We start from the raw sequence: 16134 nt of genomic DNA, 5'->3' as shown, positions 1-16134 counted from the left end.
CAAACAGCACCATCATGGATCTTAAAAGAAAGGAAACCCAGTTTTAAAACAACGACAACACCACAGGTAGATGACAGGCAGGCACTCCTAATAGCAGGGAACTGAGAAAGGAGGCCTAGCAGATGCCGGGGTTTCAGTGCAGGATCAAACCTGTCTCGGGGATGTACAGTGGTGCCTTGCAAGACGAAATTAATTCGTTCCGCGAGTCTTTTCGTCTTGCGCGGTTTTTCGTCTTGCGAAGCACGGTCAGTCGCAACTGCACCTCTTCAAGCGGTTTTAAGAAGAAAGGAAACAAACTCGCAAGACGTTTTCGTCTTGCGAAGCAAGCCCATAGGGAAAATCGTCTTGCGAAGCAACTAAAAAAATGAAAAACCCTTTCGTCTTGCGCGTTTTTCGTCTTGCGAGGCATTCATCTTGCGAGGTACCACTGTACCACTTCAGAGCAGTGCTTGGACTAGTTCAGTTTAACAGTGAATTAGTTCACTGAACGACACCTAAAAGTAGGCCCCCATAATTGCTGGGTGACCTAAATGTGAATAAAAATTTTGGGAACAGAACTTTGAACGGTTTATAATTCAACGTCATTTTCTTAGATGAGTTCTTTTAAACCAGACATTTAAATAAAACCACACACAAATATGGAAGATCTGCTCTCTTCAGCAGAATAAAATTTTAAAAAGGTAAGGTAAAACACTTGATTATAGGTTATACAAGCATAAACATATTTTTTAATATTTTGTAAGATGAGATGCACACTACAGAGAAAGATGAGATGCACACTACAGAGAAATAAGAATGCACTCCTGTGTTCTGCTTATAGGCCAAATGTGAGTTAAAGGTGAGAGCCTCTTAGAGCAACTGGTTGGACGTGTTTCAGCATAAAGTCCTCTTCAGCGGCCAAACAAATGTACCTGTGATGGGAATGATTGACCTTAACTTTGTATTTTTGGAATTTAAAACTAAAACAAAACAAAACAGAAATGCTTCACAGAGCGATAAAGAGCTGTAACTGTACCCTAGGAGAGAAGATGGGGAAATTACCTGATGAGAGTGGGCAGAACTGAGCCCTGAGACAAACAGGAGAGTGATGCTTGTAGTTTAGTGATGCTCCAAGCTTGTACCTTTCTGGAACTGAGGAGGGGAAGGCAACAACACAGACGTTATTATAATAACTGTGATTTGTGCCTAATGTAAAAGCCACTGTTCTCTGGAGACAGATTGTTTTCTGTTTAAACTTCATTGTCCAAATTGCTCAGGTCAGTTCAAAACGTTCCCATGTTTTTGTCCCAGCGAGGCTGCAAGCTCATGTACATTTTACATCTCCACTGACCACAATCAAGGACTTACTTCCAAATAAACATGCATAGGTCCGTACTAAGTGTTTAAAAGCAGGCCCAGTTCAGCAGACAGCACCGGCCAGCCAATCTCTGGGATAGTTTCTTTGCAACCCTTTATCTTACTCTTAACACCCTTAGCCCACAGCAAGAGGCAGCAATCACCTCTCAGCCCCAGCGATTTGCACTACTGACTGCATTTTCCAGCTCTGCTGAGTTGATTCACCGATTGAGCCAAATCAATTTCCGTGCACATAGAAAACTAGGGTGTCAGGGAGAAGGGTAGACTAGAAGAAGGGTGGGGATCCCATGGCTTCCAGATATTGTTGAATTGAAACTTCCGTATGATGTACTGTTGGTACATCACACCAGGTAAGCTAGCCAAAATGTATAGGAACCAGGATAAAGTCTGCTGGAAATGTAAGGAGAAGGAGGGGAACTTTTTGCATATGTGGTGGACTTGTTCTAAGATTAAAGCCTTCTGGGATATTATATATAATGAATTGAAAAAGGTATTTAAGTATAACTTTAGTAAAAAAAACCAGAAGCTTTTTTGCTGGGGTTAATTGAGGAAATTCAAGTAAAATATGTAAGCTTGTTTATGTATGCCACAACAGCTGCAAGAATACTCCTGGCCCAGAAATGGAAGCAAAAAGAACTCCCCACATTGGAAGATTGGCAAGTAAAGATGGTTGAATATGCAGAGCTAGCTAAGCTGACGGGAAAGATTCGGAATCGGCGTGATGAGCTGTTCCAAAAAGACTGGGGCAAATTTATACTTTGTATGAAAGAAAATTGTAAACAGTTGAAAACGTTTGTAGGTTTGAGTTGAAATGTTTTGTAATGGGAAATTAAGGAGCTGATTTACATATAAGAAGGTGATTGCTAAAAGATGGACACAAGGTAAAAAAATGGATCTAGGTATGCGAAGAAATTGGTAAAGGTGTGTGGAAGTTTGTTAGAGGGAGGGAAGAAAGTTGATGCTTTATTTAAGCAATGCTTCAAGTTATGGATTCCCCCCCCCCCTTTGATTTTTGGTTTGTAATGAAATATAGAAAACTTAATAAAAATTATATTTAAAAATAAATAAATGAACCTTCCGTATGAAGGGGTGTTGCAAGCATACAGATCCCAAGGAGGGAGGGGTCCTGATTGGCTGAGGATCCCCCCCCCCCGCCCCGATCCTTGCATGGTACAGCACAATGCATTTATGCTAATATAGCCTCAAAGGTCAACCAGCAGGGAGCCCGGACTTGAATTCTTTCAATGCACAAGAAGGCTTGAATTAAGGCCCCATATTATAAGTGTCATCAAACTGCTTTCCTCTCTCAAGAAAAGGAACAGGGGGAGATAATTAGGGTGGTGTGAGCTGAGGGATGTTTCAAAAAGCACATGCAAATAAGCTTTATTTGGGGGGAGGGATATCCCCTTGTGATGGGTAGCACTGTCCGTAGAGCATGAGACTCTTAATTTCTAGGTTCCAGCCCCACATTGGGCAAAAGATGCTTACATTGCAGGGGGTTGGACTAGATGACCCTTGTGGTCCCTTCCAGTGGTAAAATTCTACAATTCTATGGGATGCCTCAGGGTGAACACATCCTACGGAAGGAACCTCCTTGTCCCAGCCGACTCAGCACAGAAGAATGGGAACTGCTTCCCTATGATGCAAGCTCATGTCTTGTAAACAAAGCAACCAGGTTGGCAAGGCTAAGTGTGTAGGCTTCCCCTTTCCTGGATAACTGCCCTTCCACCTGGAACTGCATCAAATGACAGCACAAAAGAGAAAACAGCTCCTGCCCCACTGCTGGGGGGCGGGGTATGTGTGGCACAAGGGCCTATATACAACCAGACAGCCCCACTTTTTATGGAAAAGCTATGCAAGTCTTCCACCGCTCTCTATGCTTTGCCGAAGGGCGAAGCAACTTTTTAATTCTTAAAATCCATTCCAGGTTGATTAGAGGGCTTTGTTTTAATCTGCGCTGGTGCTTAATACTGATTTTTATTGCTGGCCTTAAATTGACTTGCTGCTGGTTTCACATTAGTTTCTATGGGAGACTATTCACACGCTATGGGAGTATATTGTATTTTAAAAATGGGGTATCAGAGTTTTTAGGGGGCTAACCAGGTTGGGATAGCTGGGATAGCAGGCTTGTTGGTTTTGAATGTCTTATGAAGATTCCCCCCCCCCCCCAGTTTCGTTGTTCTGTATGGGGCAATGACAATAAAGATTCTTGCAGAACCTCCAAGTGTCCCTATTTCGCAGGGGCATCCGTAATTTAGAGAAGCCGTCTGGAATGTCCCACTTCTCCTTAGGATGTCCCTATTTTCATTGGAGAAATGATGGAGGGTATGAAATTATCCAACCCCCAAACCGTCTGAAGACAATTCTGTGTACGGAAGTTTTTAAAAATGTTTAATTATGTTTTTTATATATGTTGGAAGCTGCCTAGAGTGGCTATGGCAACCCCGTAAGATGTGTGGGGTATAAATAGTAAAATTATCATTATGGAATGGTACGTCCCTATTTGCATTGGAAAAATGTTGGAGGGTATGGAAGTGGGGAATAGAATCTGGCAGCTTAAGCATTTTTGTGGGGCCGGAGGGCGTGTAGCAGCTTTTGAGAATAGCACATGATAACGTTGGAGCCACTGCCAATATTGCTGTGACATTAACATATGAGAGTGCTGGAGGTGAAATAGTTAAACAACTTACCCAATCAGAACCCAGGGGGGTGGAGTCAGAGGGACTATAAAACCAGCTCTGGGAGGGGCAAAGGAGTTCGTTTGTTGGGAGTTGGGTGGTTGCTTGGAGTGAATTGGGATAGAGTCTGTGGGTAGGTTGAGTTAGTGTAGTAAAATAAGCTGAGTCAGGAACAGTTAGGGGCTAGGAAGACAAGTAAGTATCTGAGAGGTGGTTTAGTGAGTGAGAGCAGGGAGCAGAAGTTATAGGTCTGGATAGGCACCCCATGATTGTAATGGACCGATACCGTTTATGAAACCACACACTTGTTAAAGGTAAAGGGGACCCCTGACCATTAGGTCCAGTCTTGACCGACTCTGGGGTTGCGGCGCTCATCTCGCTTTATTGGCCGAGGGAGCCGGTGTACAGCTTCTGGGTCATGTGGCCAGCGTGACTAAGCCGCTTCTGGCGAACCAGAGCAGTGCACGGAAATGCCGTTTATCTTCCCGCTGGAGTGGTACCTATTTATCTACTTACACTTTGACGTGCTTTCAAACTGCTAGGTTGGCAGGAGCAGGGACTGAGCAACGGCAGCTCACCCCGTCACGGGGATTCGAACTGCTGAGCTTCTGATCAGCAAGTCCTAGGCTCTGTGGTTTTAACCCTGACTGGACTCAGTATTGTACCAGGTAGGGCCTGGGTGGTGGCAGCGAGAAATAAAGTGGTGGCACAGGGATCAAAAGGCGGTGAAACGTCCGGGGACCCTGTGTGATCGCCACAATTGCCAGTAGGCAATTCGGATCTAGATGGAACTGTGTTCTCACTCAATACAAGGCAGACCTCCATGTTCTTATATGTCACTATTGAATTTGCACTCTCTTCCCTCCAGCAATGTGCTGGTCCACATTTCCCAGCCTAAGTTGCTCCTGAGCCCAATGGTGGTGGGAACAGAGGGAGAGAGAGGAGCAGAGGTACCGGGGCCTCTTGCGTCCTCTTTCCAGAGTGGCCAACCACAGATGCAATATATAGGAAGTGTAGGAAGCTAACCTATAATCTTCTCTAAACAGCCATCAGCGACCACATAGGATTTTCCCATCAGAAAAGGAATGAGAAGCTGCCTGGTCTTGGCAAGAAAGAGGCTGATCGCAGAATTGGCTTTTTGCTATGTAACCACCTGCAAGGATCAGGAACAGACCCTCATTATGGGCCAGATATTACATTTATAGCAACTAAACTGACTCCAGGTTTAAGGGGAAGCTGGGCAAAATGTCTCATTTTTTGGGTGGCCCACCGCCTTTGGGACTTGAGGCAGTGGCAGCAGTGCTGTGCTGAGCGGCTGGGAGCCGCCATGTTAATTTCCCATAATGCCCCTGATGTTGCATCTTTGTGGGGCATTGTGGGAGATGAGCATGGTGACTCCCAGTTGCTTTCAAAAAGGGCTTTGCAGCATCAGCAGCTGCCTAAAGATGCCATATTATAACACCTCTGAGGTATTTTGAGTGTACACGAGGTGGCAAACCTAGGTCAGCCTCTGCGTAATGTGTGAAAGGGCTCTAAAAAGCGACACAAGAAATCCACTCTTATCTCTTGACCTCATGTACAGAGGACGTCCCATTTAAAAAGTGTTGAGCCTGCAATGGTGGGAGTTTTGACACCAAACCTTTGAGCATCAATGCCCGAGTCACATATGCCATATCAACTCCTGGTGCTGTTTGCACTAAATGATGATGGTGCACGTGTGAACTTAAGCATACAGTATTATGTATGTGTGTGTGTGTGTATCTATCAGTGTGTGTCTATCTATCAGTGTGTGTGTATCTATCAGTCTATCAACTGTATGTAAGTTGCTTGAAGATGTTCAGGTGACAATCAACTCGGAAGTTTAATAAATGAAAAGTAACTCAAATAAAAAGCATAAGAAGGCGGGAGAGTTTTGTGCTTAGAAATAAAGCACTGGTCTGATTCTATGATTCTACGATCACACATTGAAAACATAATACATCTCTATACCACAGCATCTGCAGCTGGTTCACACCCACATCATCCTGAAATGCATCTCTAAAACCCGGAACTGCCACACTAGCATGTGGTAATTTTTGCTTTCTTCCATCTTCAACCTTGGACAGAAGCAAAGGGAGCAATTATCTTGGGAAAGAACGCTTTCCCCTTTCTTGTGACAATATGTAGGGGAGTTACTCCCCAATATTTTCTTTTCTTTAAGTGTTCAAAGGAAGAAACAACAATCATAATATTGGCCTACATCACAGGGGTGTTGTAAGGACTATCACAATAAGGTATGTGAAAAGCTTTGGGCAGTATCCAGTGCACTCGTCCTGTCTGCACAAGGATTTGCACTCGTACAACAGACCTTTTTCCTTCCCTCCTCCTCCTGTGTGTGGTCCATGCCCTCTTCAAATCTGCTCCAGAAGGTTGGGGGAACCCCAGAACTGTGGGTCAGAACGCTCCTGCACTGCCAGAACAATTCTATGGATGCATTCACCCCTTCAAATTCTGCTATATAAATTGTAAGTATAATTATGTGAAGGTTGCCAGAGGTCCCTTCTGCTATGCTTCCTGTTTCCACAAAACACAAGGGCTTGAGAATTCTTTTACTGGATCAGATTAAGGTGTACAAAATCCAGTGGATATGTTTCTTACTTCAGCCCCATTCCAGTGCTAGAGTATTCTACAACTAGAGTATTCAGACTCGTTATCAAGTGTCTTCTCTTAGGCAATGCATCTTCTGGTTCCAGCACAATATACCGTATTTTTCGCTCTATAAGACGCACCAAACCACAAGACGCACCTAGTTTTTGGAGGAGGAAAACAAGAAAAAAAAAATCTGAATCTCAGAAGCCAGAACAGCAAGAGGGATCGCTGCGCAGTGAAAGCAGCAATCCCTCTTGCTGTTCTGGCTTCTGGGATAGCTGCGCAGCCTGCATTCGCTCCATAAGACGCATATACATTTCCCCTTACTTTTTAGGAGGGAAAAAGTGAGTCTTATAGAGCAAAAAATATGGTATCTCATTCAGGTACCTTCAGTGCCATCTACAGAAAAGGCTCCACAGGTTCAGGGCTTACGGTCTTGCAGGAAGCAACCAACATTTACCCCCCCCCCTTTAGTAGAAGTGGAATATATTTAGGGCAGTCTTGCCAATAAATCCACCAAAGTTAGAAACATTTTACCTGCCTGTTCACTACACACATACACCATTTGCAGCGTATCAGCAGCCTTAAAAAGGAATGCAGAAAGGGAACTTTTCTCTTCCATTTTACAGAAATATTCCTGTTTGGTCACCTGGAAAAAATTCTTACTTGCCACAGGCGAAACAGCAAGTGGTTAATTTCAAAGTCAATCAGCGACCTGGATGCAAAGTACAATCAGCTAGGATCGGCAGGCTTAAAAAGGTAAAGGGACCCCTGACCATTAGGTCCAGTCGTGACTGACTCTGGGGTTGCAGCGCTCATCTCGCTTTATTGGCAGAGGGAGCCGGCGTACAGCTTCCGGGTCATGTGGTCAGCAAGTCCTAGGCTCTGTGGTTTAACCCACAGCACAACCCCCAGGCTTACAGCGGCCTAAATATAGCACGCGGCATAATGCCGGTGCTTAACGCCCTATGCTAGAGGATGAATATCAGGTTGGTCCAAAAGGTTGTCAGAATGTCAGGCAAAGTGACATCCATCTCATTGGCCCAACTCAGACAGGGATGCAGTGGGAGGGTGTGCGTGGAATCTGTGGCCCTCCATATGTTGCTGGACCCCAGCTCCCATTAGGCCCGGCCAGCAAGGCCTGTGGTGAGGGATCATGGGAGTTGTAGCCCAACGAGATCTGGAGGGCTACAGGTTCGCCATCTCTGATGTAGCAACTAGCAGCTATTTTTGCAGGACACACCCTGCTCTCTTTCTCACCCCCACCCGTTCACCCCATTCATACAGTATCCATTCATTCTCACTCAAACACCCCGTGCCGCCATTCAAAGGACGAACCCCATTGATACATGATCGGTTCTCCACACACTCTTTCTTTTACACCTTCCCCCCTTTCTCTTACATAACACAGCACCCTACCTATCTAGGTCCCCCACATTTCCTCCCCTGCTTTCCTCCCCCATCTCTAAAAATTTAAAGCAGGTACGAAGGCTGTGGGAACGCCCCACTACCCTCAACTGCTGCCAGCTGGAATGGTCTGCCTCAGGGTAATGTAGCTGCAAAACCACCAAGTCCTTGCAGCTTACCATTTTACCTGCTTCATCAAGAACTGGTGTCTCTGTGTGTGGAATGTATGGGCACAGAAAGAAATGCATTAAATTCTAGAATCAACCCCCTGCAATGGAGGAATATGCAGCCATCCTATACAGGGATCGAACCTGCGACCTCAGCATATAACAGCACCAAGCACTCCCTGGCTTTACTGATTTTCTTTCTTTTATTACCACATCCATATGCTACTTTCCCTCCAAGGAGCTGAAGGTGGCATACGCTGTTCTTCCCTTTCCCCCATTTTATCCTCACAACAGCCTTGAGAGGTAGGCTGGGCTGGGAGGGCGTGACTGGTCCAAGGTTACCTTGCGAGTTTCCTGGCTGAGTGGGGCTTTGAACAGGTGTCTCCCCAATATCCAGCCCAACACCCTGACCCCTGTGCCACTCTGGCTCTCAACTACCAGCCAGCCCCCTTATTTTAAGAAAGGTATCCTTTGTTAAGTCCAGAAACCTCCTCTCTCCCCGGAGAATAAAGTTCCAGGTTGGCTTTCTCTTTTGGATATTATTATTTTTGTTACGGCATTGCCTAGTCACCTCTCACTATTCTGATCGATTGGAGTGGTGGACTTGGGGCTCTCAAATTCAAAGCCCCCCCTCTCTGTTCTACAGCATTGTTGTGGCGCCCCCTGCAGTGTGGCCAAACCGGTCGCGCTGCCCTAAAACCGCCTCTGTCTACTACCCCAAACAGACTGGACCCTAAACATATTTGAGTTTCAGAAACTGAAGTCCCGTGGAATTCAAGGAGAATTAACTCCCTAAAATGGTGTTTAAGGACCACAGAGTTCCCACTGCCTGTTCAGTTAAAGGTTTCCGCTCCATCAGGGCAGCCTACATAGGAGAGGAAGCCTTTAACTGAATAGGCAGTGTAGCTTCCTTATGAGTTGCTATTCCTTAGGTTTTCACAGCTAGACACGGAGTTCAGAGCACTATCTCCCTCCTTCCCAATTTGCTTCTCCCTCTTTCTATAATCTCATGTTGCCTCCTGGGCTCTTAGGGAGGAAGGGCAGGATATAAATTTAATATATGTAAAAGCAAACAACGATTGCTTTTCTCCCCACACCAACCCTAAATTTTCTATCCCCCCTGGACTAAAAAACCTTCCCAGCTGAGGGTGGTACCCCAAGTCCTACGTGCTGAAAACAATCTCCTGAAGTCGCTCAAGTTTTCCAGTGGGTCTAATCGGACTGAGTGGGAGACACGACCCACAAACCACCCCAAGGGGAAAAAAAACCCCCAACACTCCGCTTGCAAGATTTGCAAACTGCATCCACTTCGGCGCACGGAAGATCCTTGCATTGAGATCCATGTGCACCCGCCAATCTCGCTGCGCCAGAAACTTTCCTTTGCAAGAATCTGCCCACCTAACCAAGCGAGGAATCACCTCTCTCTCTCTCTCCTCTTCCGCCGCCGCTGCGTGCCATCGGAATCCGAATCTGAATCCGAATCCGGGCGCGCCTTACCTGCACAGCCGCAAGAACGCGATGCCCCTCTTGAAGACCGCAGCTTAGGTGAGGAGGGAAGAGGGTGGACTCCCTTCCCGAAGCGAGCCAGGCTAAAAGCTCTCTCCCCAACGGCAGGTTAAGCCTGCGCCTTCGCTGCGCTGCGCTCGCAGATGGAGCGTGTTCCCCGCACCGCCTCCCTTTGCAAAGATCTTTGACAAACTTCCCGGCTACTGTTTGCATCCATTGGACGCCCCCTACCGATCTTCCGCTGACTTGACCATTTCTGAGAAGAGCCTGATGTCGAAACACAGGGCGGAGGAGAGGTCGCGCGGTGCAAACCCAGAATTAATTATTTTCGTGTTTTGTTTTGCGCTCTGCGCTTCTTCTTTCAATGGAAGGCGCTGCTCAGTAAAGGGATTCCTCTTCAGGGCGCGTTCCACAAGGGTAGCCCTGCCGTGGTCTGTTTGATAGAATCACAGAACTGCAGAGTTGGAAGGGACACCAAGGGTCATCTAGTCCAACCCCCCCAAACGCAGTAAAGAGTTTGTGGCACCTTAAAAGACCGGGCGAGGCACAAACTCCAAAGCTTCTTTCCTCTGTTTCACGAAATGTATACACCGCTTGATTGTAAAAGTGACTGCAAGGAAACTCAAAGCGATTTAGATGGGGCAATAAAATCATCAATGGAAACAACTACTGCATGCACTGAAAAAATTAAATCTGCCGTAAAGTTAAAACAGATTGAAATATACATGGATGTTCTACACGTCTAGGTAAGCTTGTCTAAACAAAAATGTTAGCAGGTGCCAAAAGAATGCAGTGAAGGCACCTGCCTGGTTTCCATTGAGAGGGCAGTGCTGGATTAATTGTTGTTGTTGTTAAGTTGTGGGTGAACATATCAGATGACACAGCGATTCTTCAAACAGCTCTTGTTTATTCACAGGCCAGAACAGAACTGAACTGAAGGGTTCAGCCAGCCTGCTTATATAGAGCTCCACTACAATGCAACAGTAACAACTTTCTGTAACTATCAAATCACTGAACGTCACTTTCGATTCCTTATTTGCATATGTGGACCTGAGTGAAAACTATCTACAATATCCCCCTGCTGGCCCAGGGGGTGACAACTTCAGTACATAACAATTATTACTATTATTATTATTATTATTATTATTATTATTATTATTATTATTATTATTTGTATACCTCCCTATTCCCGCAGGTCTCAGGCCCCTGTGGAGTCTGCTAGGCAGCTGAAATCTCGGGGGCCTCCCCTCGCAAATTATCTCCCAATATGTTTGATTTCACCAACCAACAATTGTAACAAACCAATTTTATTCCGCGTATTACTTCGATCCATTGTCTCAGGGCCCCTAAAACGAGTGGGGTCCATAGACCAGTGGGTACTCTGCCTATTTGGTAATCCGGCACTGTAGCAGGGAGTTCCAAAGTGTAGGTGCTGTCACAGTAAAATATTGCTTTCCTACACATGCGGAATGGGTATTATGCGGCACAGGCAACAATGGCAGTTCTGGCCCTTGAAGAGGTCAAGTAGGCATATACGGGGGTAAGGTGATCTTGCAGCAAAACTGGTCCCAAGTTGTTAAGGGGTTTTTAGCCTCATCTTGAACTTGGCTGGATAGCAAATCAGCAACCAGTGCCGCTCTCCGGGTGTAGGTGTTATATTTTGTCGTCAATCTTGTTCAGTCTCCGTAAGTTGTGTGTTCAATTGCTTCGGCAAATACAGTGGTACCTCGGGTTAAGAACTTAATTCGTTCCGGAGGTCCGTTCTTAACCTGAAACTGTTCTTAACCTGAGGCGCCACTTTAGCTAATGGGGCCTCCTGCTGCTGCCACGCAATTTCTGTTCTCATCCTGAAGCAAAGTTCTTAACCCGAGGTACTATTTCTGGGTTAGTGGAGTCTGTAACCTGAAGCATCTGTAACCCGAGGTACCACTGTAAATAAAATGCATTTTCCCCTAGCACCGTTTGAGGTTCAACAGATTCTTGGAGTGGAAATTAGAAGCCCAAAACAGTTCTTAGCAGTCTAGTTTTGCATTCAGTGGAACATGCTAAATCTAAAAATATTGTTTATGCCCTCCCCGTTTCCCCCCTTCCTTGTAAAATTTCTGGCATTTAACAGACATGGAAACTTTTCAAATACAGTGGTACCTTGGGTTAAGTACTTAATTCGTTCTGGAGGTCCGTTCTTAACCTGAAACTTTAGTTAATGGGGCCTCCCGCTGCCGCCACACAATTTCTGTTCTCATCCTGAAGAAAAGTTCTTAACCCAAGGTACTATTTCTGTTTTTTTAAAGTAATATTTATTAAGAGTTTAAAGATTACAGAAAAAAGAATAAAAAGTTAAACAAAGCAAAACAATACATTACAATACATAAAAAAACAAAAGACACTACTTATCTTAACAAAACAGTTAGCTATTTCAGCAAATCCTTTCCATCTTTTTCAGTTTTTGTCCTATAATTTATCTTAACACACTTTTTCCCCTTTGGCCCATTAACAATCTATTTTTACTTAATTCTTTATAACATTTCTGCTAAAGCCATATAACTTCATTCCAGCATCCTTCTAACATTCATTAATTTTACAATGTTTCTGTAAATAGTCTTTAAATTTTTTCCCAATCTTCTTCCAAGGTACTATTTCTGGGTTAGCGGACTCTGTAACCTGAAGCGTATGTAACCTGAAGTGTATGTAACCCGAGGTACCACTGTACGACTTTGTGCCTGACTATGGCATCAACCACAAGTGCCAACTCCCTGGGATCCTGGGTGCCCAGGCACCAGTGGCAGAGAGCAGGCAGGGTTGGTCCTGGCATGCATTCCGGGGGCATGGCACACCACCCACAGGGGCATGATGTGCGTCCTGGGGGCGTGGCGCTCAGCGCGGGCAGGCGGAGGAGCAGCCACGATGGCACCCCACGGGGATCACACTGCCTGGGGCGGTATGCTCCCCTTGCACTCCTTTTCCTCTGCCAGTGCCAAGCACCCACAGAATTCCCCATGAAGGGGCCGGGCACCCACACATTTCAGTGCCAGGGCCATGGCACCCACGACCCTGGGCACCCGCAGTCGCGGGACCAAGTTGGCACTCCTGGCATCATCTTTGAAGCTTACGCCACAAACTAAACACATTCTGTCTTTAAACTGCATGTGCAAAAGCTGTGTGAAATAAATAAAATAAGCTTTAACACTTGTGTCACACTCTATGTGCCGAGTCTTGAAAGCGCCACAAACTTACCTGCTGAAATAGACCTAACCTTCTGGAAAATGGTCTGGAACTGAACCATTTCAGTAGCCTAGCGCCTACCCCTTTCTGAGAAAGAAGAAGTACAAATGGCAAAATAAAGAAAATAAACAAATCTGGATTTGCACCATATGACCACTCTACCCTGTCTTTCAACATCAGGTTCTTGACCGAAAAGGTCAAGTCAGTAGAAGATCAGTAGGGAGCGTTCGATGGACACTTGTAAAAAAAGTTTGGGTTTGGGGGGAAAATGGCAAAAAAATTTATAAAAATCTGGTAAGGAATAAAATGCTGTAGCAATTGATCAGGTGAGCAGAGCAGAATGTGGGGGGCATGATCCAGCAAACACATAGTACTTTTTAAAAGCTGGATGGCTTTCAAATGGGAGTTTTCAGCACTTGCTTAAATTTCTATCTTTGAATCCACAGGGCTTGAAATTGTGGCTGAATTGTGACCACAACAATCTCAGAAGAAGGGTATACATTTTTGTAGGATGTGCACTGGCTTGGAAGCAAGTGGGATTTACTCCTGAGTAAATATGTATAGGGTGTCAGACCGTTGGTCCATCTAGCTTAATATTGTAATAATAATAATAATAATAATAATAATAATAATAATAATAATAATAATTCCCCAGCCATTCTGGGCAGCTTTCAACAAAATATTAAAATACAGTAATGCATCAAACATTAAAAGCTTCCCTACATCTGGTGGGAGGGTGTTCCACAGAGTGGGTGCCACTACCAAGCAGGCCCTGTGCCTGGTTCCCTGGGAGCCAGTGTAGGTCTTTCAAGACCGGTGTTATGTGGTCTCAGCGTCCGCTCCCAGTCACCAGTCTAGCTGCTACATTATGGATTAGTTGTAGTTTCTGGGTCACCTTCAAGGGTAGCCCCACATAGAGCGCATTGCAGTAGTCCAAGCGGGAGATAACTAGAGCATGCACTATTCTGGCGAGACAGTTTGCAGGCAGGTAGGGTCTCAGTCTGCGTACCAGATGGAGCTGGTAAACAGCTGCCCTGGACACAGAATTGACCTGCGCCTCCATGGACAGCTGTGAGTCCAAAATGACTCCCAGGCTGCGCACCTGGTCCTTCAGGGGCACAGTTACCCCATTCAGGACCAGGGAGTCCTCCACACCTGCTCGCCTCCTGTCCCCCCAAAACAGTACAGTGGTACCTTGGGTTAAGTACTTAATTCGTTCCAGAGATCCGTTCTTAACCTCAAACTGTTCTTAATCTGAGGTACCACTTTAGCTAATGGGGCCTCCTGCTGCCACCATGCCACCGGAGCACAATTTCTGTTCTCATCCTGAAGCAAAGTTCTTAACTCAAGGTATTATTTCTGGGTTAGCAGAGTCTGTAACCTGAAGCGTCTGTAACCTGAAGTGTATGTTACTCGAGGTACCACTATACTGTCTTGTCAGGATTCAACCTCAATCTATTAGGTGCCACCCATCCTCCAACTACCTCCAGCCACTCACACAGGACCTTCACCGCCTTCACTGGTTCTGATTTGAAGGAGAGGTAGAACTGGGTATCATCTGCATATTGATGGACACCCTACAGGGTTTCAGAGAGGGGAGCATCCCCAGTCCTACCTGAAGATGCCAGGGACTGAACCTGGGACCTTCTGCATGCAAAGCGGATGCTCTATCCCTGAGCTGCTATAATAATAATAATAATAATAATAATAATAATAATAATAATTTATTATTTGTACCCCGCCCATCTGGCTGGGTTTCCCCAGCCACTCTGGGCGGCTTCCACAGCGACCAAAAATACACTAAAATGTCACACATTAAAAACTTCCTGAAAAGGGCTGCCTTAAGATGTCTTCTGAATGTCAGGTAGTTGTTTATCTCTTTGACATCTGAAGGGAGGGCGTTCCACAGGGCGGGCGCCACTACCGAGAAGGCCCTCTGTCTGGTTCCCTGTAACATCACTTCTCGCAATGAGGGAACCGCCAGAAGGCCCTCGGCGCTGGATCTCAGTGTCCGGCCTGAACGATGGGGGTGGAGACGCTCCTTCAGGTATACAAGACCAAGGCCCTTCCCACCCCGATTCCAAACCTGCCTAGTGTGTGCAAATAACTTTTCATCTTTGGCCTCCCAGCTGCCGCTTCTCCCAAGTGCATCTGTTATCTGCAATCCTTGGCAAGGCCTTAAAGCACTGAGTGATCTTCTGGCAGGAGTCTCCAGCGGTAGAAGTGATTCTCCCAGCCTCTCAGAATGTGGGGCCACAGCCACTCTTATCAATCTTTGCTCGGAGGGAATATCTGCAAGGAATTGCCCCCCTCTGTCAATTCACCTCCCGCAAGCAAATGTCAGAAATGCGACACGTACGTCTGAGATTGGCTGAGGATGCGTAGTCTGGCTCTGAACACTGGCAGCCTGAGTTTCATCTGTGATTATTAATGACCCGAAAGGAAATTCTGATGTTCCCGGGAAGGAATTTAATGAGCGGGTCTTTACGAGGGTGCTGCACAGGAGTTAACGAAGTTATGTGCAGTCGCAAAGGAGTCATTTATCATATCCGGGCTGGAATTAATCATCTTGAAGGAGGTTGAAACAAAATCAGCGCTAATGCACGACATGAGATCTAAAAGGGTTCAGGTGACATTGAACAAGCTCCCTTGGCAGGAGAGCAGGCTTTGGGACAGCGGTTCTCAACCTGTGGGTCCCCCGATGTTGTTGGACTACAACTCCCATCATCCCTGAGCCCTGGCCCTGCTAGCTAGGGATGATGGGAGTTGTAGTCCAACAACATCGGGGGACCCACAGGTGGAGAACTGCTGCTTTGGAAGGATGAAGGCGCCAGTTCCCCGTCCCAAGAAGAATAGTAGAATCAGAGAATTGTAGAGTTGGAAGAGACCCCCAAAGGCCATCTAGTCCAAGCGATGCAGGAACCTCAACTAAGGCATCTGTGACAGATGGGCACCCAGGCTCTGCTTAAAAACCTCCAAGGAAGGAGAACCCACCAAGACTTCTGTGTAACCCTAAAGCTTGCCAATTGAATTGGTGCAATTAAAACCACCATGTGATTTTTTTAAAATGTATTTTTATTAAAGATTTTCTTGATTTACAAAAGTATGTGCAATGTCTCTCTCTTTTATTCCCCCCTCCCCATGTAACATTTTTTTTTTACAAATCAGTT

At 45.8% G+C, this 16134-nt stretch overlaps 1 protein-coding gene and 1 long non-coding RNA gene across 3 annotated transcripts in view; both read right to left on the bottom strand.

Annotated features, from left to right (window-relative positions):
* The window catches only part of EFEMP1 (EGF containing fibulin extracellular matrix protein 1), a 68645-nt gene extending 58813 nt beyond the window's left edge, over positions 1 to 9832 (bottom strand). For both annotated transcript variants that reach the window (XM_081904217.1, XM_081904218.1), the window contains exons 1-3: positions 9734 to 9832; positions 1042 to 1131; positions 1 to 20 (exon numbers count right to left, since the gene is read on the bottom strand). The exon at positions 1 to 20 is cut by the window's left edge and continues 68 nt beyond it. In XM_081904217.1, coding sequence (XP_081760343.1) covers positions 1 to 16 — 16 coding nt within the window. In that variant the 5' untranslated portion in view covers positions 17 to 20; positions 1042 to 1131; positions 9734 to 9832. The remainder of the gene's footprint in view (positions 21 to 1041; positions 1132 to 9733) is intronic.
* Positions 1 to 16134, bottom strand: part of LOC309365973 — a 103971-nt gene that overhangs the window by 58813 nt on the left and 29024 nt on the right. The window lies entirely within an intron of this gene.

Source organism: Podarcis melisellensis (assembly GCF_964234715.1).
Source record: "Podarcis melisellensis genome assembly, chromosome: 3".
Taxonomy (NCBI): Eukaryota; Metazoa; Chordata; class Lepidosauria; order Squamata; family Lacertidae; genus Podarcis; species Podarcis melisellensis.
Note: the sequence above shows the minus strand (reverse complement) of the source record. Positions and strands in the feature narration are given on the sequence as shown.